The 24,122-nt window shown below is 44.4% G+C and overlaps 1 protein-coding gene across 3 annotated transcripts in view; it reads left to right on the top strand.

Annotated features, from left to right (window-relative positions):
• Positions 1-23,446, top strand: part of LOC124607472 (Werner syndrome ATP-dependent helicase-like) — a 227,863-nt gene extending 204,417 nt beyond the window's left edge. For all 3 annotated transcript variants that reach the window (XM_047139823.1, XM_047139825.1, XM_047139824.1), the window contains 3 exons: positions 342-540; positions 5,969-6,111; positions 22,605-23,446. In XM_047139823.1, the coding sequence (XP_046995779.1) occupies positions 342-540; positions 5,969-6,111; positions 22,605-23,356 (1,094 nt within the window). In that variant the 3' untranslated portion in view covers positions 23,357-23,446. The remainder of the gene's footprint in view (positions 1-341; positions 541-5,968; positions 6,112-22,604) is intronic.
• The last annotated feature ends 676 nt before the right edge of the window (positions 23,447-24,122 follow it).

Here is a 24,122-nt window from a genome sequence, read left to right as displayed (position 1 = left end):
CAAAAACTTGTGCTACGCTATGGCAAGTGTCTACAAAATTTCGGAAGCTATGTAGAAAAGTACTTTAACAGTTGTAGATTTTTGTACAATAAATATTTTCCTGTATCTGCACACATTTGTTTTATATAACCAAATGGAACTTACTTTGTGGACATACCTCGTATTTAAATCTCTCAGTGAAACTATGCAAAATAGTAAAATTATCCAGGCATCTAAATAACTAGCCACAGAAATCATTTGACTTTCCGTGAATGAATGAATGAGTGAATGAATTTTAGTTGTTTTTTTGTTAGGAATCTGTGAGAAGATATTTTGTTTTAATAACAGATTTTCCTTTTCAGTGGAAGGTTTCACAGGAGCTAAAGTAGAGAAATTTGGTCCAGCTATTGTTCTGAAGGTAACAAAATTTTGCCAACAGCATGGTGTCCCTCAAGATATTGTGACAACTCAAGATCTTATTGAAAAAATTTCACAGACTGCAAATGTAACGTACAGTCTGTTTCGTCAGGGAAAAAGTCCTGATCGTATAGCTTCAGAGAGGTTTGTGTTGCAGCTTATTTGTTAATAACATCAATACTTTCAGGTAATTTAGTATTTCAATAATGTGATGTTATCAGGAGAAATCTTTTCATGTAACATTACTGCCATTGCCATTACACATGGTCTCAATGAAATTATAGCACTATACTTAAGAAGTAACAAAAGTGATGACTGGAGGTGCGTGGTTGTAGTAGTAGTAGTAGTAGTAGTAGTAGTAGTTTTATTCATCTGCAGACACTTTTAAAGGGTATTGGACATTTCATAGTATTATTGTTTGATAAAAAACAAACAAAAGAAATCTTAATTGACATATATGGGCATTTGCATACTTACAAATCTGCTTAAACAAGAATGGCACAGGTAGTTGGCCATGGCAATATAGCAGGAACCATTCTGGTTCCAAGTAAGAATGACCAGATGGAATTCGAGTCTCTATCCTGTTGAATATAAGGCAAGTCCATCTAAATAGCACAACCTCATTCAGTGTATCTCTAGTGTGCTATACTGTTTTGCAAAGAAGTTGTTTACTAACATGAAAAGATAGTGCTACACTGTTCATTTGTCATTGCCGATCACTGTACACACATTACTTTATTACACAGCATTGTGCACACTATCAGGTAGCATCAGACCAGTGCAGAAGTAGTCATTTCCACCCCTTCTTTTGGCATGCTCCCCTATTGTTGTGCACTTGCTATAGCTCTCTGTTGACAAAAATATGAAGTCTTCATGTAAATAGTACATTTACTTCAACAGCCACCCACCAGTTTTTTGATCCAACAATACTTTAGCAGCTATAATGTATTGTTGAACATCGGCAAGCTATATTGTCGGTATCTGTGCAAGTCAATCTCTGTGTCACTATGTAAAGTGTGTCAGCAGTGGTTGTATGCTTGGTAACATTTTGTTATCATGCAGAGTGAGTGGTGGCTGAAATGCCACTAAGATAACAGTGTGCACTTACTGTCATGTGTTGAGTTACTGTCATTGGTGGCTATGAAAGAAGGGAACTCAAAGGTTGATGGAACTGATCATCTTGTAGTTATCAGTTTGCCGGTTCTGCAGTGTAGGAGACTTTGCTTGCATTCTCAATTTACTCCTCTTGTTGAAATGATGATGATGGCTGACCTGTCAAATGTCCAGACAGTTCGTGACATCATTGCATATTTCTCAATGTTTCTCATTCAGTGTTAGTTTAGGCCCTGTTGGAAATGCTGTTACACATACTCATTTAAATCTGTGCTATTACAATATCGTATTAAGTTGTCTTCTTCAAAACTGGCTCCACAGCCATCAAATGCTGATTAAATAATTTAGGTGTGAAGGAGACCACTTACCAAATAGCAGAAGGGCCAAGTCATCGAGAGGCACACACCAAAGAGAATGAAAACTTTGCGAGCTTTTGGAAGAGCGCGTGCCTGCCGGACCCCCCCCCCCCCCCCCCCCCCCACACACACACACACACACACACTGCTTATTGTAAAGCAAACAAAATCATCTAAGCAAACATTCTTCTTCCGGCACTGCATATACAAACCCAACAGGAAAAAACCCAAATCTGCGGTACCCTCTGTCGTGCCCTTCAGAATGGTTTCTAGATGTATTTGTAGACAAAAGATATCACAGCTCGGCAGATGGTGTTAGTGGTACCTGGCAGACACAGCAAGATGGAGAAGTTGAGAAAACATGTGGAAAATGGTAGGAAGACATTTCATTATGAATACACTCTATGAATTAGTCTCAGAAGTTTTGTGGAGGAGAATTAAATTTCAGTTTCCTGTCAGTGATGAGGCCTATAGAGACAGAGCACATGCTCAGATTGTATATGAGGCACACACCAAAGAGTCTACCAAAATTAATGGCCACTGCCAAACTGGGCCCAAGAACACAAGTTGACCACCTGGTGGCACAATATGCTGCTGATCACAACATGTTCAAGCTCAATGGCTGCTTCACACCCTGGACTACTTAGGTGAGAGTTAGTCTTGCAACACATCCTTTGCTCCTGTAATTCTTCTGACCTCAATCTCTGCTAACTCATTGTCCCCATACCCACCAGCCAACCATTTCCCCTTCTTCTGTCCTGTCATCTTCCTGATGCATTGCATCTCACCAGCTCTGATACGTAAGTGTGACATGCTTAACCTGTCACCTGCCACTTCTCCTTCCCTCATTGTTAGCCTGCATACCATCTGCTTCCTGCTGAGCCTTTCGCTACGTGTCACAAACCTCTTCTCCTGCTTCCTGCCTCTTTCTCCCTCAACCCAGCCCATCTGATACAACTCTCATCCCAGTCCACCTGCTGAACTGTATGTTCAGACACCAAAATGTAGTTACACATGTGTCTGTGAGTACACCGTCTCATCAAAAGAATTATTCTGAAAGCTAGCAAAGTTTTCATTCTCTTTTGTGTGTGCCTCTCGACAACTTAATGTTTCTGTTATTTGGTGAGTGGTCACCTTTACTCCTATATTATTTACGTTTTGCCAGAACTTTTCTTATTTTGTAAGTACTGATTAACAAAAGACATGTTTTCATTGAGGCTGTAACTTTATGTATCTCCACATGGAAACTGATAGTGACATGCAGTTATCAGGCAAGTTACACTAAGGAGCACAAATGTTCTACAGTAGCCATCTATATGTTGCAACATGTCCTGGCATGCTTTCCACTACTTTATCTTTTCATTTATATTCTGCAAACAGTCGATGTATCACCACTTACATGCATATGCTTGATAATGATCATGAGGTTGAAACTAGCCAATAACAAAAGTATAACATGAAGTTTCAGCCTCAGTAGAAACATGTCTCCATTTAAGTAGTATAAAATTATCTTTGTGTAGTTTATCTACATGTTGCAGTATTTACAATTTAAAATCTTATGAATTGTGGCTATTAAAAGTCCTGTTCATATTAAGAAATACAATGAAACTGCTTTGTGTCATGTCGGAGTTGAATACGTTTATGGTCAGTAACTCCTGGTATCAAAGAAGATAAAGTGATTCAGAATACTAGTGAAACACTATATTTCAAAGAGGAGGTAATATTTCATATTTTAGTGTAAATAAAGTAGTCCAAGTTTAATGTTTCATCTACTTCTATTCTATGCTCTTTTTGCTCTCTTTTTATGTGCCTGAAAATTCATACAAAAGAAGTTTTTATTTGTTCATTTACTTTTATCAAGTTCCATGGAACTGTGCAAGGCAAATGTAATCAGTTGTGAAATAAATCACTGTGCTATTCAGGGAATGATGCTAATTTAAAAAAAATAAAAAACAACAAGAACACAAAAAAATTTCAGAGGATGGCCCTTAACTAATGAACTGCTTAAACAGAGTGGTGCCATGAGAAATCCTTTCAACTTTCAAAATGAAACCTGAAGAATAGTGCAACCCTTCTGTGAAACAGTTATGAAGGGTGTTAAAATGTAAATAGTTTTTCAGTTGAATTTTTACTGAGTGACTGCTTCAATTCCATTCTGGTGAGTGAATAGGTGGCTCTGTGGCTATGATTAGTAATTAAATTTGGGAGCAATAGGATCTAAATCACCTTCCAAAAGCTAAGGTTTAGATTTCCCGCATTTTCCATAAATTACTCAAGGCAACTGGTTTATTCTGAAAAGGCTATTCCTGATTTCATTCTTGATCCTTCAGAGACTAATGCACGGAGTTTTCCTGTATTTGTCCTGCAATTTATTACCATTTTTCCACACTTTCTCTGACTGTCATAATTTTACTGTGTACCACCATCTCCTGGGCTGTAACATCTTGTGTCTAGAACTACATCTACCCTCTGGAAACCACTGCGGGTACTTACCTTTGCACTGTATATTATCATTTCTCCCTGTTTCATTTGCTTATGAAATGCAGAAAGAAGAACAATAGCTTAAATACTTTTGTATGCAGTGCAATAAGCCGAATATTCTCTTCACACTCCATATGGAAGAGTACATAGAGAGATCTCATATATACCTATTTTCCTCACCAAGTACTATTTCTCGAAACTTTGTAAGTAGGGTTTCACACGATAGTTGACGTCTTATCTTCAAGCATCTGCCAGTTCAGGTATATTCCAGCCTTTCCAAGACACTGTCTCCTTGGTCAGACAACTTGTGCCACCCTTTTTTATAACATTAAGTATCTCCTGTTAGTGCTATTTGGTATACGTACCACACATTTGAGCAGTGTTCTTGGATAAATCCCATGAGTGAATGTTTCATAAGCAGTCTCCTTGTAAACAGATCCCTTTTCCCAGTATTCTACCAATGAAAATGTTTTGTCTTTGCACAGGAAAAAGAGGACAAAAGTTTTGATTGTAAACATTTATTCAATATATTGCCTACATAATGGCAAGACACCTCTCCCCATACCTGAAAAGATGTGAAACTTAATTGTGCCACCAGATGTTGTGTCTGAAATTAAAAATAATGGAACAAGTAAAGGTAACAACTCACTGTATAGCTGAAGTTTCAAGTGATCAATGGACACAAACTACAAGGAAAAAGTTACTAAGCTTTAGACATAATCATTCTTGAGAGATAACTAGTGCAACAACCACATATGCACACAGCTATATTTTACTGACATTGCATTTAATCTGGAACTGGGGTGAGTGGTTGTATCAGGTGCAGTGGACAGGGGGATAAAGGATGTGGGGAGGATTGGTGGAAAGGGTGGCTGTCAGTTGGGAGAGGGGGCAGTGACCACCTAGGATAGGGATGTAGAACAATTGAGCTCACTTTGGTGCAAGTGTTCGGGGCTTTGTGCGTCACTCAGTGGCGTGGAGGAGAGGACTGGGAGGGGAAGATGGAACAGAGGAAGTGGGAGACTGTGGAGAGGACAGTGTGGGTGCCGGATGAGTGAAGCCAGGGTCGTGAAGCAGGGGCTAGGAGAGGCTTAAGCTCGCAGGATTACAGGGTTGAAGGATATGTTGCAAAGACAAGGGTATCATGTAGATTGTGTGTGTGGTGTAATATGACTTTTAAAGGAGTGGAAAGGATTGTGGTAAGATGTTCCTCATTTTCAGGCACATTAATTATTAGTTGAGGCCATGTTGTTCCTGTGTGTGTGTGTGTGTGTGTGTGTGTGTGTGTGTGTGTGTGTGTGTGTGTGTTTATTTTCATTTTCTATTTGCTCTGAAGAAGGTTTCATTCGAAAGCTACCAGTAGTCTGTCTTGTTTGTGTGTGCTTGTTGGTGATTTGACATCTCACCTACACCATGCGTTGCTACCTCCAATTACATATGTACATAGTTATTGAACAACATTTAAAAATTTATGTTGTCATTTAAGTGTAACTGTGCATGCTGATATACAATAGGTGTTCATGTGTCTAGAGCAGATATTTTGCATTATCAGAATCATTACTAACAAGTATACAGCATTCTATTTTCTGTTTCTATGCTTTAATTTACATTTGTTTGAACAGGCAAATCCAGCTATCAACAGTAATCAGTCATCTCGCAGAGGCAATTCGCTCAGGCTTGCCTGTGGACCATAAACAACTTGGTGTTAATGACGACATGCTAGAAATGGTGCTTAATGTTGTTCGGTCTCCTGCATTAGGTTCAGGTGAGCAGTTGCTCTGAAGACAAGTGATGTATTAAGGACCCCCCCACCCCCCACCCTCTCCCCCTCTCCCTTTCCCTCTCCCCCTCCCCCTCTCCCTCTCCCTCTCCCTTTCCCTCTCCCCCTCTCCCTTTTCATAATAATAAGTTATCTGATATTATAACTAAGCTTAAGGGCATGTTGTAGTCATTTTTTGAAAATAAATCACATGGTTAATGAAATACAGTGATACAGGAGCACAATAAACAACAGATGTTTTACAGTACAAGTCACTGCAGAATACCTTCCTTCTTTATTAGTTGATGAGAAAGTAAGTTAATTAATTATCTTCTTATCTTAGTGTCTGCTGAGAGCAATGCTGCAGTGAAAGGAGAAAGCGGTCTGTTCTCTCTTGCAGCCCTGTCATCCACATTCATGCCTCACAGTTGACATATTAATTAACATCTTTTGTTGCACTGAATTAATTTCATAGAAGTGTAGAGCTTAATAATGAAATATGCAGTTCGATTTCCATTCTGAGCATTCGTGATGCAATAAGTTAAATAACTAATCAGTCTCAGTGTACTTTTAAGTGCCCTTCATGTTGTTGTTTTTGTATCTTCACTCATTAACTTTGAAATAATAAACCCTCAACAAATTAACTTGAAACTCAAAAATAATTCTTTCTGATATTTACTTTGTGGCATTTTTGAACCCTTGAATTTCTGCTAATATAGCTATGCTTTTTATTTTGATTTTATGTTGTCATGTTGCTAAAGAGAATTGTCAGTCTGTAGTGAAAAATGATGTATTTGTGTTTCGAAACGAGATGGGGATAGTGAAATAAGTTTTGGCAGGTATTCCCTTAGGCACTGCCAGTATGATTCTACATTAACTAGTCCAGTTAAAGAGTTGTTTGTGTTGTTCTTTGTCAGAGAAATTAGGTGAACTAAGATTTTGAATCATTAGTGAGTTTGGATTGGACCTGTTAATCAGAATGGCTCTTCCAGCAGATACACTTTTGGAAATTTTCTCTGATAGACTGCCCTTTGACAAGACATTAACTGTGACTTTTTGACTTATAGATACCAGCAACTGTGACTGTTTGACTTATAGATACTAGCTGTCAGTGGTTTCTCTACAAATCCTGTCATTGCAATCAATATTACATACATGTGTTGTACACATGGTCAATAATACGGTCTGCACTTTGATAAATATTTTAATTTTAGAATTGCTACTTACCATAAAGAAGACACATCGGATTGCAGACAGGCACAATCAAAACACACTTACACCCAAATTTAACCATGCTGAACTTTTCAAAATCCTACTCGTCGTCTCCTGATCCCTGCAATGGAAGCACTTGTTTGCCACCAGTCCTTCCAACCAAAACCACCCTAATTCCAACATTGAACACTGTCTCTTCCAGTTGGTACCACCATCCACTCATGATCCTCCCACTCCCCCCTCCCACGTAACCATCTGCTGATCACCTTCCAGGAATGCCTTACCTTTCCAACTTAGCCTCACCATCCTTTCCCACATCCCTTCCTCAGAACTCCAACATTTGGGTAGAAGAAAGAACAACTATACACAACTTCAAAACAAATCCTGACCTAATCATCCTAACTGCAGACAAAGGTTCCACCACTGTTGTTATGAACCATAGTGACTACCTGGCAGAAGGCCTCTGCCAATTATCTGACTCCTCCACCTATAAACTCTGTCAAGTGATCCAATCCCAGAAGTTCAACAAAAACTCCAATCCTTGCTTTTAGCCTTAGGCCCTTCCCAGAATATCTCCCCTGAATCCATTTCCCTCATGAGCCCTATGGTACCCCACATACCTACCTTCTACATGCTCCCCAAAATCCATGAACCCAACAACCCTGGATGTCCGATTGTGGTTCGTTATTGTGCCTCCATTGAAAGAATTTCAGTCCTCATTGACCAACACCTCCAAACACTTACCCATAACCTAGCCTTGCATGTCAAAGACATGAACCACTTCCTTCACCAACTCTCAGCCATCCCCACCCCTTTACCTCCTGAATCCCTACTCATCACTGTTTACACCACCTCCCTATACACCAACATCCCTCAGGCCCATGTTCTTACTGCTATTGAACACTACCTTTCCCAGTGTCCTTCAGACTCCAAACCCTCTACCTTATTCCTCACACATCTATTAATTTTATCCTAACCCCCAACCTCTTTTCATTTGAAGAGAAGATATATAAACAAAATCCACCGCACAGCCATGAGCACCCTCATGGCATCCTCCTATACCAACCTTTTTATGGGCCATCTAGAGGAGACCTTCCTAGCCTCCCAAAACCCCAAACCCCTAGTCTGTTTTAGTTTCATTGATGATATCTTCATGATCTGGACCCAAGGCCAAGACACCCTATCTTCATTCCTTCTCACAACCTCAACATATTCTCTCCCATCCACTTCAAGAAGTCCTCCTCAACCCAGTGTGCCACCTTTCTAGACGTTTACCTCCTCCTACCTGATGACTCCATCTCCACTCCTGTCAGCATTAAACCCACCAGCCACCAACAGTATCTGCATTTTGATAGCTGTCATTCTATTCACACCTAAAAATCCCTCCCATGTGGCCTGGCCGCCCAGGGATGGCGTATCTGCAGTGACAAAAACTCCCTTGCTTAGTATGTTGAGGTTCTCACCAAGGCCTTCCCAGACAGGCACTATCCCCCAGATCTAGTCCACAAACAGACCTCTCATGCCATTTCCCCTCACCACCAATCCTCCCACTACCTGCAAGAACCAGCCACAAACGAGTGTCCCCTTCATCACCCAGTATCACTCCAGACTGGAACAACTGAACCACATCCTATGCCAGGGCTTTGATTACCTATCATTATCCCCTGAAATGAGGGACATACTACCCACCCCTCCTAAAGTGGTGTTCCATCACCTGTGCAACCTCCACAACACCCTAATCCATCCCTATGCCACTCCCAATCCCAATTCCTTGCCACAAGGCTCATATCCCTTGGAAGACCCAGGTGCAAAACCTGCCCAAGCACTTCCGATTCCAGTCCTGTCACAGATTTATCCTATCCCATTAGGGGTTGGGCCACCTGTGAAAACTACCAGGTCATTACCAGCTCTGCTGCTATCATTTGACAGCATTTTACACTCCTGGAAATTGAAATAAGAACACCGTGAATTCATTGTCCCAGGAAGGGGAAACTTTATTGACACATTCCTGGGGTCAGATACATCACATGATCACACTGACAGAACCACAGGCACATAGACACAGGCAACAGAGCATGCACAATGTCGGCACTAGTACAGTGTATATCCACCTTTCGCAGCAATGCAGGCTGCTATTCTCCCATGGAGACGATCGTAGAGATGCTGGATGTAGTCCTGTGGAACGGTTTGCCATGCCATTTCCACCTGGCGCCTCAGTTAGACCAGCGTTCGTGCTGGACGTGCAGACAGCGTGAGACGACGCTTCATCCAGTCCCAAACATGCTCAATGGGGGACAGATCAGGAGATCTTGCTGGCCAGGGTAGTTGACGTACACCTTCTAGAGCACGTTGGGTGGCACCGGATACATGCAGACGTGCATTGTCCTGTTGGAACAGCAAGTTCCCTTGCCGGTCTAGGAATGGTAGAACGATGGGTTCGATGACGGTTTGGATGTACCGTGCACTATTCAGTGTCCCCTCGACGATCACCAGTGGTGTACGGCCAGTGTAGGAGATCGCTCCCCACACCATGATGCCGGGTGTTGGCCCTGTGTGCCTCGGTCGTATGCAGTCCTGATTGTGGCGCTCACCTGCACGGCGCCAAACACGCATACGACCATCATTGGCACCAAGGCAGAAGCGACTCTCATCGCTGAAGACGACACGTCTCCATTCGTCCCTCCATTCACGCCTGTCGCGACACCACTGGAGGCGGGCTGCACGATGTTGGGGCGTGAGCGGAAGACGACCTAACGGTGTGCGGGACCGTAGCCCAGCTTCATGGAGACGGTTGCGAATGGTCCTCGCCGATACCCCAGGAGCAACAGTGTCCCTAATTTGCTGGGAAGTGGCGGTGCGGTCCCCTACGGCACTGCGTAGGATCCTACGGTCTTGGCGTGCATCCGTCCGTCGCTGCGGTCCGGTCCCAGGTCGACGGGCACGTGCACCTTCCGCCGACCACTGGCGACAACATCGATGTACTGTGGAGACCTCACGCCCCACTTGTTGAGCAATTCGGCGGTACGTCCATCCGGCCTCCCGCATGCCCACTATACGCCCTCGCTCAAAGTCCGTCAACTGCACATACGGTTCAAGTCCACGCTGTCGCGGCATGCTATCAGTGTTAAAGACTGCGATGGAGCTCCGTATGCCACGGCAAACTGGCTGACACTGACGGCGGCGGTGCACAAATGGTGCGCAGCTAGCGCCATTCGACGGCCAACACCGCGGTTCCTGGTGTGTCCGCTGTGCCGTGCGTGTGATCATTGCTTGTACAGCCCTCTCGCAGTGTCCGGAGCAAGTATGGTGGGTCTGACACACCGGTGTCAATGTGTTCTTTTTTCCATTTCCAGGAGTGTATATTGGTATGACTACCAACCAGCTGTCCATCAGGATGAGTAGCTACCGCCAAACCATGGCCAACAACAAAATAGACCACCCTGTGGCACAATATGCAGCTGAAGATAACACATTTGATTTCATTGCATGCATCACTACCCAAGGCATCTGGATCCTTACATCCACCCAGCTTTTCTGAACTACGAAGATGGGAGTTATGCTTACAACACATTCACTGTTCCCGTAACTATTCTGGTCTCAACAAACGGTAACATACTGTCCCCACACACTCCACCCAACAATTTCCATTCCCTCTATCCTATTGTCTCCTCCCCATTCTCATCACCCACCCTGTTTATTTGCAGCCCTCTGCCAATGCATCAGCCTGTCTCTCCCCCCTCCTCTCCCTTTTTCCTGACCTTCCTGCCCCACAACCTCCTATCACTGCGCCTTTTGGCAATCTAGTCCCTGCACACCCCGCCAGACAGCATTTGTCTCTCTCCCCACCCATACACTACTATCCATTTCCCTTCCCTGTCCCCTCCAGATTGCTGCTTGCATCCCACGTGATAGTTGCATTCCGGCACGAGATGTTGGAGTTGGTGGTTGTGTGTGCTTATATAAGCATCTTTTAATAGTTCCTTTGTGCAACTTGACATGCCTTCTTTATGGTAAGTAGCAATATGTTTTTTCCTACATTGTTGATATTCCTACCTGAAGTTTCCATTGTTTAATTTTAGAATTGTTGCACTAGTTGGGGTTTTAACCTTGTTTATTTACACCTGTAAAATCTCTATAAAACCGAAATTTTATATCTTTAGTACAATAGAAATAGCACAGATTTACTAATAGCTACCCTTAAAAGATGTTCACAATTCCTGTTTTGTTGGAGTGATAGGTGAAAGGAAAAGTTGGTTACTAGGAATTATCTTGCAACTTCATAGTTACATGACCTGCTTTGACCTTTCTAGTACAGCCATAATAACTTGTTGTTCCCGACTGATAGTTGATGGAAGTACTTTTCTTACCATCTTCCACATATTTATAAAGCAAAAGGTATTAACTACTTTACATTATGAACAAAAACATTCACTCATGTATGACCAAGTAACAAACACACTGTGTTTGCATTCAGTAAGCAAAGATAAAAAGTAAGATATAAATAAAAATGGTGTAAAGGTTCTGCACAACTTTTTTAAAGTGAAAACCACACAAATCAGCAGCGCCATATCTTACTTATCATAACCTAAACATGGTCACTCATTTCTATCCAAGACAATTGTAATGATGGGATAGATTCCTTTATGTTCAAGATAAAACAGGAAGAAAGGAAAGTGATGGAATGGCTAACCCATCTCATGACATTTGAAGCTTGTTTTAACAATGATTAAATAATAAACTGTGCAAAATTCTACCAGATGGCTTCTAATTTCAATCGCTCCCCCCACCCCCCCCCCCCCCCCACCCCATCCCTTCCATGTTCTAGTAGCATTTTTCTTCCTTTTCTTACCATCAAATTCTTACTGCTATGGTGACTTCTGTGGTTATGACAATAGATTCACTATGCTGTTCATAGTAGTTCATTCACATTCTTATTTTCTTGATGATTATTAGAGATATTCCTGTGCTAGCCTTGTTAAGTTTTGTGTTGAAAACCCTTTACTCACCTGACCACAATCCCATTCTTCCTGCCTCCTCACTTGACTAATTCCCAATATCCTCAAATTCAGCCTATCCATTTCTCTCTTCAAGTTCTCAAACCTCCCAAGACATAAAAGGGTCTTAACATTTCATGCTCCAGCCTGTACAATGCCAGATTTGTTTTTCCTAATGACAACAGCCTCCGTAGTGGTCTCCACTTGGAGATCCGAAATAAGGGACTGTTTCACCTCCAGAATGTTTTACTCAAGAATATACCATCATACAGCCAATGATAGAGTTGTTTGTCCTTAGAAACAACTGTCATTCTATTTCCCACTTGGCTTTAGCCATTCTACAGTACCAACACAGCAAGACCCTAGTTGTTAATATTGCAAGGTTAGATCAGTCTAGTCACCCAGAGTCTATTGCACCTACAATTACTGAAAAGGCGGCTGCTTTATCTTGAGGACCATCTGTTAGTATGGCATTGCCACAGAAACACCCCTGCCCCTACCCCAATGTGGTGGTATCTACGGTATGGCTACCTCTATCATTAAGGAATGCAAGGTGCACCACCATGATAAGGTCCATGGATTGTAGGTGGGAAAATATATTACTGATAAAAATTTTGCATGTTATTAATCTCAAATAAAACTTACATCACAACTAAAAGAAGCAGCACCATAGATTCTAAAATAATTTACTTGTAAGTAAACATAATTTCTTTTGCATTGGTGGAACAGTTATTAGAGCCTCACTCATTAGAAATGGAATATTTCACCTCACCACCTAGAGGAGGCTTTGAGTCGCCGACAGGCACATTGAAAAGTCTCTTTAAATTAAGTATTCAAACAAAACTCTTCTTCTGAAATAAACACACACACACACACACACACACATTCGCAACTTGTACACACATAGCAACTGTCTTCATGCACTGGAGCCTGACTAAAATTGTGTATGATGTATGCAGCAATCTGCTGAGGTGGGTGTTGGGGATAAGGAGGAGGCATTGGAAAGAGAAGAGGACTGATAACAACGTTTGGCTGGAGGAAGATGTTGTGCTACATGGGAGAGCATGCAGGGATATGGTTAGGACAGAATAGGGCTGCTAGGTGGAATGTCAGGAGGCTGTGCTAGGAGGATTTGGGGAATAGAGAGGGGAGAAATAAAAAGGGGGAAAATTCAAGCAAGTGCATTTGTGGGATAGAAGGCTTGTTTAGTGCCAAAGTAGTTGCAGGGAAGGGTATAGGTGAGTCAAGGACAGGGTTTGGCAAAGGTTGAGGTCAGTGAGGCTATTGGAACAAAGGACATGTTTTAGGGAGAGTTCCCACCCGCGCAATTCATAAAAGCTTGTGTTGATATAAGAATCCAGGTGGTGCAGGTTGTGAAGCAGTCATTAAAGAGAAGTTAATTGTGTTGGGCAGTATCTTCTGCAACTAGAAGGTCCCGCCGTCTGATGGTCAGGTTGGTGGTAGCCATTCAGGTGGACATACATCTTGTTATGTCTCTTGTCCACAGTGGTTACAGATTAGTTCATAGATCACATGATAGCTTTCAGAGGTGGTCTGCCATTGATGTAACAGGTGAAGCATGACACAACTGTAATAGGTGATAGTGGGAGGATGTATGGTACAGGTCTTGCATCTGATCTGTTGCAGGGGTATGAGCCTTGAGGCAAGAGGGTTGGAAGCAGGGATGGACAAGGTTATTGCTCAGGTTCAGTGGGCAGTGGAGTTCCAATGTGGGATAGGGAGGATAGTAGAGAGGATATTCCTCATTCCAGAGCATGACAAGAGGTAATCAGAACACCGGCAAAGAATATGATTTAGTTGCTCCATGAGTCATGAGAGAGGTTTTCTATTCTGACTGGATAGTGGGTCTGTGGGAGGTAGTAGGTGACTGAAATAACAAGGTAAGGGAGATCTGTGTCTGAACGAGGTTGGAATGGTAATTTCCGTCTGTGAAGGCCTCAGTGAGACCCTTGGCATATTTTGAGAGGTACTGCTTGTCACTACAGATGTGACGACCACCAGTGGCTAGGCTATATGAAAGGACTTCTTGGTAGGGAATGGGTGGCAGCAGCTGAAGTCGAGGTCTTGTTGGTAACTGGTAGGTTTGATGTGGACAGAGATACTGATGTAGCCACCTTCAGGTGAAGGTCAACATCGAGAAAGGTAGCTTGTTTAGTTGAGGAGCACCAGGTGAAGTGACTGGAGCAGAAAGTGTTGAGGTTTAGGTCCTATCTTCTATATGCTTCCTAAAGTCTGTAAACCCAATCACCCATGATGCCCCATTGAGGCCAGTTAATGTGCTCCTGCAACCTACCCACTTACATGAAAAGACACAAACCATTTTCTGCACCAGCTCTCCACAGTTTCCATTCCTGTACCCCCTGGCAGCCTACTCATCGTTGTCAGTGCTGCCTCCCTGATACTAACACTCCCAGAGCCTGTGGCCATACTGTTGTTGAACACTACCTTCCCCATGCCCCACTGACTCCAGACCCCAACCTCCTTCCTGGTTACTGTGACCAACTATCCTCACCCACCATTACTTCTCCTTTGCAGGCTTCACATACAAACACGTCCGTGATATAGCAGTGGGCACCCGGCGTGGCACCACCCTATGCAAATCTATTCGTGCTCCATCTAGAGGAACCCTCCTTAACCACCCAGAATCCAAAACCCCTCATCTGGTCCAGATTCATTTGTGACATTTTCATGATCTACACCAAGGATGAGGATGCCCAATCTGCGTCCCTGCAGGACCTCATCACCTTCTGGACCCAACAGGTCACCTACTTTGACCGCCATCTCGAGGATGACTAAATCAGTATCTCCATCCACATCAAACCTACCAACCACTTTGACAGCTGCCACCCATTCCATAACAAGAAGTCTGTTCCATAGAGCCTAGCCACCTTTGGTCATTGCATCTGTAGTGATGAACAGTTGCTGTCCAAATATGCTAAGGGCTTCATCGAAACTGCCCTCCCGAACTTGCACAGAAATAGATCTCCTGTGCCTTATCTCTCCAGTCACCTACTATCTCCCACATTCCCACCACCTGGCCATAAAGGAGCACTTCTCTTGTAACTCAGTACCACACAGTACCCTGCGGGCCTGTGGGTTAGAATAGGCCCAAGGTATTCCTGCCTATCGTAAGAGGCGACTAAAAGGAGTCTCTCACCTTTCGGCCTTTATATGATGGTCCCCTGTAGGGTTTGACCTCCACCTTTCTAAATTTTCCCAAAGAGCGAGCCAATTGGGTAAGGGCGCCTTACATGGTGAATCATGTCCATCGTGCATTGAGATCTTTAGCCCACTTTCTTGTTGTGGCACTGCAGTCCCGCTCATCCTCCATCTAGTGAGTGAGGACACCTTCCTGGGTGCATTTTCCTCCACCCACTATGCAGTGCCGTTATCTGTGCTGACTAGGACCACGGAATTCTTTGCAACTCGTATCCAGCACGGTAGCCAGTCCGTTGTGGTGGGGCCGCCAAGTACCCTGTTGGTTATAGCCTCCTGACAACACAGGGATCACTCTGCTGATGCCTGCACCGTTAACTCCCCATGTACGCCAAGGAGTAGATGCCCATCATCTTGGGGCGTCGGGACTCCCGGCAGTTGCCATCCTGCCAGGTGGCCTTTGCTGCGGCTGGGTGGCGTCCGTGGGAGGGCCCCTGATCGGAGTGGGTGGCATCAGCGTGGATGACGCACAATGAAGCATACCACGTCAACACTTGTTGGTGATCAAACACCAACAGTTTCTAAGCATTCCAAGTCTCAGTACAATGCAAATAAGTATGACCCTAAATCATTCCCCTCCCTGGCCACACCATGGGAGGGAACGCCAGGCTAAGGATGGCAGCAAACCTTATTCACCCTTGTACCTCATGTGTATGAGAACTGATGGGGCTCCATTGTTTCGATGAAGCCACAGTTGAGCATTTAGAGGAAAAGTTTGGGAGGTGGAGGGCTTGTGCATAATGCGATCTGGGTCAGTCTTGATAAAAACAGCATACTCTGCCCAGTCACAGACTTCAGTCGCTTCTAACAAGTTGGGGGATGTTTCTGTTACCATCACGCCAATTTAGAGCAGTGATGTGTTCATTTCATGTAGTGCGTCCATCGGAGTCCGAGGGATAATTAGGTTGCCACCGGTGCCTTCATCTTGGCCTTCGAGTGTGACACCTTACCCGAGAAGATCAAGGTGATGGTCTGCCGCTGTGGTGTGATGCTTTAAGTGCTGGAAGTTCGGCCATATGTCTTCCCGCTGTACTTCCAGCATCACATGTCGAGATTGTGGACATCCATCACATCCCAATAATCCATGTGCCCCACCTCCCATCTGTTTCAACTGCAGAGAGAATAATTCACCTGGCTCGCCAGACTGCAGGATTTTACAGAAAGAGAGGAAAATCATGGAATACAAGACCCTGGACTGACTGACCTACACTGAGGCCAAGAGAAAATATGAGCACCTACATCCTGTGGCTTTGACTTCCTCATATGCCACTGCTATGAGAAGAGTTCCGCGAATTCCAGTCGGCTCTCAGAGCCAGAAGGCTACACCTGCCCCCTTGATGGCGGGGGGCTCTTCCCCCCCCCCCCCCTCTCCTCCCCCGTTGCTTGCTTCCACACCACCTACCTTGGGAGCACTGCCCCATCCCCAACCATCGGGGACAACAGTCCCCACTTATCAGCTGGAGAAGCATAAGTCTTCTTCAGCTCCTCTCGGCAGGAAGTGGTCCCTTGGGTCACTCCCTTCCCAGGTTTCTGCTAATGGGAAAGATGACGTCCGCCAGTGGCTGAAGTGCTTAAAAGCAGCTGGTCGTAGGGCTTCATGATCATCCCCAGTCCCGGAGACCGAATCGGTGAAACCCTCACAGCCAGAAAGAGCCAAGGAGCAGCAAGAAAAGTCCAAAAAGAAGACCCCTAAGATATAGGAAATTGTGGTGGCACCCACACCATTTCTACCTACGGGCTCTGCGTCTGGGGATAAGGTGGAGATTCAGGAGTCCACTGAGGACCTAGATCTTGCCGGACCCTCAGACACAATGGATATAGACTGCTCAGGCAATAAGTCGGTGTCAGCAGGTGACCCTGAGGCGTAAACTGCCTCTTTGAATGTTCCATGCCTTGCGAGTCTCACGATGATGTCATCCTCCAGTGGAATTGCGGCTTTCCACCACCTGGCTGAGCTACGGCAGCTTTTAAGCTTCACACCTGCTTTCTGCATTGCCCTCCAGGAAACTTGATTCCCGGCAATGCGGACCCCTGCCCTCCGTGGCTGTAAGTGGTATTACAGGAAGCGTAGTGACTATAATCGAGTGTCAGGTGGAGTTTGCTTTTATATCCTAAACTCAGTCTGTAGTGAAACTGTGCACCTTCAAACCCCTCTTGAAGCTGTGGCTGTCAGAATAAGGACGACACATGATATAACTGTCTGCAATGTATATCTTCCTCCAGATGGTGCAGTACCCCTGAATGTATTAGTGCACTGATTGATCAACTCCCTAAACCTTTCCTACTTCTGGGAGATTTTAACGCCCATAACCACTTGTGGTGTGGCACCATGCTTACTGGCTGAGGTAGAGATGTCAAAACTTTACTGTCTCAGTTCGACCTCTGCCTCTTAAATACTGGGGTTGCCACACATTTCAGTGTGCCTCATGGTAGTTAATTGGCCATTGATTTATCCATTTGCAGCCCAGGACTTCTCCCATCTATCCATTGGAGAGCACATGACAACCTACGTGGTAATGACCACTTCCCCATCTTCCTGTCACTGCCCGGGTGTCAGGCCCATGGACGCCTGTCCAGATGGGCTTTAAAAAAGGCAGATAGGAAACTTTCATCTTTGTGGTCACTGTTGACTCTCTCCCACACGGTAACATCAGTGTGATGGTTGAGCAGGTGACTACAACAATCGTTACTGCAGCGGAGAATGTGATCCCTCGACCTTTAGGGTGCCCCTGGCGAAAGGCAGTCCCTTGGTGGTCGCCGGAAGTCCCTGAGACATTTAAGGAGCATCAGCGAGCTCTACAGCGGCATAAGCGGCACGCTTCCCTGGAGCGCCTTATAGCCTTTAAACGTCTCCGTGCCCACGTTTGCCAGCTTATGAAAAGACGGAAGCAGGAGTGTTGGGAGAGATACGTCTCGACCATTGGGTGTCATACGACACCTTCCCAAGTCTGGACGAAGACCAGACACCTTTTTGGGCACCATACGCCAACAGGAGTCCCTGGCATTAACATCAGAGGTGTGATATCTACTGTCACAAACATGATTTCTGAACACTTTGCTCAAGCACTATGCTCGAGCCTCTGCATCGAAGAACTAACCCTATAACGCCCCATTTACAGAGAGGGAGCTCCTCAGTGCTCTTGCACATTGCTTCAACACACCTCCTGGGCCAGATTGGATCTCCACAGTCAGATGATTAAACATCTCTCATCTGACTACAAGCAACATCTCTCCATCATCTCAAACCGGATCTGGTGCGATGGCGCCTTTCCATTGCAATGGTGGGAGAGTACCATCGTTCTGGTGCTTAAACCTGGTAAAAACCCGCTTGATGTGGATAGCTATCGGCTCATTAGCCTCACCAATGTTCCTAGTAAGCTGCTGGAATGTATGGTGTGTTGGCAGTTGAGTTGGGTCCTGGAGTCATGTGGCCTACTGGCTCCATGTCAGGGCGGCTTCTGCAAGGGTCGCCCTACCACTGATAATCTTGCGTCCCTCGAGCCTGCCATCTGAATAGCCTTTTCCAGACGCCAACATCTTGTTGCTGCCTTTTATGATTTACGAAAAGCATATGACACCACCTGGCGACATCATATCCTTCCCACGTAATACGAGAGGGGTCTCTGAGGCCCACTCCCGATTTTTATCCACAATTTCTTGTCGCTTCGTACTTTTCATGTCTAAGTTAGTGCCGCCCATAGTTCCCCCCATATCCAAGAGAATGGGGTCCTACAGGGCTCCGTATTGAGTGTATCTCTGTTTTTAGTGGCCATTAATGGTCTAGCAGCAGCTGTAGGGCCATCCGTCTCACCTTCTCTGTAAGCAGACGACTTCTGCATTTCGTACTGCTCCACCAGTACTGGTGTTGCTGAGCGGCACCTACAGGGAGCCATCCACAAGGCGCAGTCATGGGCTCTAGCCCATGGTTTCCAGTTTTAGACGACAAAGTCATGTGTTATGCACTTCTGTCGGCATTGTACCATTCATCCGGAACTAGAATTTTACCTTAATGACAATCCATCACTGTAGTGGAGACATATTGATTCTTAGGACTGGTTTTCAGCATCCAATTGACTCGGCATCCTCACCTCCGCCAGCTTAAGCAGAAGTGCTGGCAGCACCTCAATGCCCTCTGCTGCCTGGCCAACACCAACTGGGGTGCAGATCACTCTATGGTGCTGCAGCTCTACAGAGCCCTTGTTCAATCCTGCCTTGACTATGGGAGTGTGGTTTATGGTTCAGCGGTACCCTCAGCGTTGCGTGTACTCGACCCAGTGCACCACTGGCATTCGCCTAGCGATAGGAGCTTCTAGGACGAGTCTAGTGAACAGTGTCCTGGTGGAGGCCGGAGTCCCTCTATTTCAGGTTACGAGTGTACAATTGCTCTACAGTTACATCACAAATGTTTGTGGTTCTCCTGCACATCTGAATTACCGTCTTCTTTTTCTGCCCAAGGGGTTCATCTTCCTCATCAGTGGCCCAGGTCAGGGTGTACAATTGCAGTTTGTGTGCAATCCCTTCTCTCCGAACTGGAGTCCTTGCCTTTACCACCTATACTTGAGGTTCATTCACGAACACCTCCATGGTATACACCTAGGCCGCAGCTTCGCCTGGACCTTTCACATGGCCCTAAGGACTCGGTTACCCTGCGACTCTCCACTATCACTTCCTCTCTATTCTCGACATGTACCAGGGCCATGAAGTGGTTTACACCGATGGCTCGATGGCCAATTGTCAGGTTGGCTTCGCCTATGTTCATGGAGGACATATAGAACGGCACTCCTTGCCAGATGGCTGCAGTGTTTTCACTGCAGAGTTGGCGGCCATATCTCCTGCTCTTGAGCAAATCTGCTCATGCCCAGGCAAGGCATTTCTCCTGTGTACTGACTCCTTGAGCAGCCCACAAGCCATCGACCAGTGCTACCCTCGTCATCCTTTGGTAGTGACCATCCAGGAGTCCATCTATGCCCTGGAACAGTCCAGTTGCTCAGTGGTGTTTGTCTGGACCACAGATCACGTCAGAATCCCAGGCAACGGACTTGCCGACAGGCTGGCCAAACAGGCGACATGGAAATCACTTATGGAGATCGGCTTCTCTGAAACTGACCTGTGTTCAGTATTATGCCGCAAGGTTTTGCGGCTTTAGGAGATGGAATGGCATAACCTCAGTACACACAACAAGCTGCGTGCCATTAAGGAAACTACAATTTTGTGGAAGACCTCTGTGCGTGCCTCTCATAGGGACTCTGTGGGTCCTCTGTCGGCTCCGCATTGTCCATACGTGGCTGACACATGGTTACTTCCCCCGTTGCGAGGACCCACGAATGACGGTCGTCCATCTCTTGCTGGACTGGCCACTTTTAGCCACTCTGCAGTGGCCTTTTAACTTTCTCACTCTAGTGCTTTCAGGGTGGAGGTTTTAATGTGTTGCAGAGTGGCTGGCTTTTCCTTTTTATCCTCATGGTCAGCCAGCCATGATAACCTGCCTTCTTGTTTTAACCTCTTCTACCTGTTTCTTGTGTCTTTGTGGTTTTCTTGTCCCCTTTTGTCCATGTAAGTGTTTGTTGCCCTTCAGTCGTTGTTGTAGTTTTTCCTTTCATTCTGTTTTGTGTTGTAAGTCTCATTGTCTTATTCTAACCCTTGTGACATTGTTTCCTTTGGAACAAGGGACCGATGACCTCGTAGTTTGGTCCCTTCCCTCCTCTTTTAAACCAACCAACCACACAGGACGGGAGCAACAGAATCGCATTCACCACCAGGATTTCAGCTATCATTTATCTTGCCCTAAAGTGAGGAATATCCTTCCCACTAACCACATCACCTCTCCCACAGTCGTATTTCATTGCCCACCGAACCTTAGCAATATCGTTATCCATTTCTATCCCACCCCTGCTTCCAACCTCTTGGCTCATGACTCACATCCCTGCAATACACCTAGATGCAAGATATGATCATAAATCCTCCCACTACCTCCTTCTCTGGTACTGTCCCAGGTATCTAATACCTCATCAAATGCAGGGCTACATGTGAAAGCAGTCATGTGATCTACAAATTAAGGTGCAGCCACTGTCCACTTTCTACATGGGCATGATGACTAACAAGTTGTCTGCCCATATGAATAACCACCGACAACCTGTGGCCAAGAGACAGTTGGACTATCCAGTTGCTGAACATGCTGCCCAGCACAATTTGCTTCACTTTAATTACTGCTTCACAACCTGCACAATCTGGATTCTTTCCACCAACACCAGCTTTTCTGAAGTACACAGGTGTGACCTCTCCCTACAACATACTCTCCATTCCCATGAGTTCCCTGGCCTCAACCTTCACTAGCCCTGTCCTTCACCTAAATATCTGCTTCCCTTCTCCCACTGCTGCATTACACACACCTTCTATCCCATCAATGCACCTATCAGTCTTTCCCGTTTTTGTATTTCTCTCCTCTCCTCTCCTCTCCTCTCCTCTCCTCTCTTTTTCTCTTCAGCACATCTCGGCCTCATCCCTCAGCACAGCTTTCTGAACACTGCACCTAGCAGCCACATCCCCTTCCCCACCCCATGCCACCTCCTTACCCCCTCCCCCCCCCCATCCACCCACCTACACACACACACACACACACACACACACACCAGAAGATGGCTGCTCATGTCAGATACAGTCAGAGTTGGGCTCCAACATCCTGAAATTGGCTGCTCATGTCAGATACAGTCAGAGTTGGGCTCCAGCATCCTGAAATAGTGGCTCTGTGTGTGTGTTTGGGTGTGTGTGTGTGTGTGTGTGTGTGTGTGTGTGTGTGTGTGTGTGTGTGTGTGTGTGTGTGTGTGTCAGTCAGTGAGAATGTGTTTTCTATCTTGGAGGAAGCACTTTGTCCGAAACCTTATTTATTTTAGTCATTTCATTGAGCCTATCTCCAACTAAGTGCCTTGTGTATATGGCAAGCATCTATTTGTCCTTTCTATATCATTGTTATTTTATCCTGGACTTTCCATGTTTTGAATATTTACCTCAGTATTTTTTTGTTTAAGATTGTACTAATATGTTTACTCTGCCCTGCAGATATATCAAGACTCCGTCCAATCAAAGAAAATTGTCCAACTGAAATTTCTTGGGAACACCTTAAAATAGCTGTTGCTGTTTTGACCCAGAAATATGGAACTACAAAAGGTGGCAGCTTTCTTATGATGTTGGAAGAATTTAAACGGACCACAGACATACAGTATGAGTATCAGGTTAAAAAGTTTCAGGTTTCGCCTCCACATGATGAGGATGATGGCAAATGGTTTTGTGCAAAGCCATCAGCATCACAGGATTCCAGTGGATGGGAAGATGGTGATGAACTACTTTTTGATGTTGATGATTTAGAACATTTAGAAAAAGTTGAAAAACTATCATGCAAATCAGGAAGTGCATTTGAAGCGACATTTAAAGGTTATTCTCCTCAACATGAAATTTCTACTGCTGCAGATAGTGGTAGCTTCAATGATGGTAGCATAAAACATAAGGGTGCAAGGCATGAAGAAATGTGTGAAAATGAAAGTGACAGCTATAACAAAGACAGGATTATTACTGTAGACGAAAATGAGTGTCCAAAGGAAAGTGAAATAAGTGCAATAGAACAGTCATCTGTAACAAGTGACAATCCTCCTAACAGCAGTCAAAGTAACCAGGAGTCAAGTGAACATCAGGAACTTCATAACAGTGAAAGCACAGTGCAGGGCACCAAGAAACGTGTTCCTGATTGGCTTTCGCAAGAGATGAAACAAGAAGTCAAGACGAAAATGAAAAAATCCTCATTATTTAAACTATAATTATTTATTTAGTGAAATAGTTCAGGCAACAATTATATATTTTTTAATTGTTCATTGCATTTTTGTCTACAATTAAATTTTTTAATCATCTTTAAATTTTTTTTGCTTGTGATTCGTAAAGTTCATTAGGTACCTTCGAATAGTTCTTACGTCTCAGTTTTGAGTGTTTCTCATTGCTGTTGAATAAGTGTTTATATTTTTTGTGTTGGTAACATTCTGATATCATGGTAGTAATTTCGCTATAATTCTGAGAGAAACTAATTCTACTATAAAAAGCTGAGAATGTCATATGTTACTGAAGCAGATACTTGACTCCTTTTAATACAAATCACTCTGTGATTTTGCTTTGAAGAACTGCTGCTTCTGAAGTGACCCTGTAGAAGTAACTGGCATAGAGCATGGAGTTGTGTTTGTTGCTTGGTAGGCGAAACCTCCAGTACTGTCACTAATCTTGAGATACTTTGCTATTGCCCTTGATTTTATGGGCGGTAGTTTTAGGTTGCTTAATTGTGAGTCAACAAGTATGTTAGAATTTCTAATGGAGCTGTGATCTTGTTCGCCCAAAGGTGTTTCTTTTTAATTAATTCTCTAATAATGTTGAAAGCATTGTAACACACACATTTTTTGGTCTGTCAGCATTGATTTTTTAAAAGACTAATTTCATACAGCATTATGCTTTGAGTAAACAGTGGTTGTTAGTTATCAAAGCCTATCAATTTTACATTAAAATGATTTCAGTTCAGGCATTTTTCAGTGATGACTTGTC

The sequence above is a fragment of the Schistocerca americana genome, chromosome 3, assembly GCF_021461395.2.
Source record: "Schistocerca americana isolate TAMUIC-IGC-003095 chromosome 3, iqSchAmer2.1, whole genome shotgun sequence".
Taxonomy (NCBI): Eukaryota; Metazoa; Arthropoda; class Insecta; order Orthoptera; family Acrididae; genus Schistocerca; species Schistocerca americana.
This window is presented reverse-complemented; position numbering and strand designations above follow the sequence as displayed.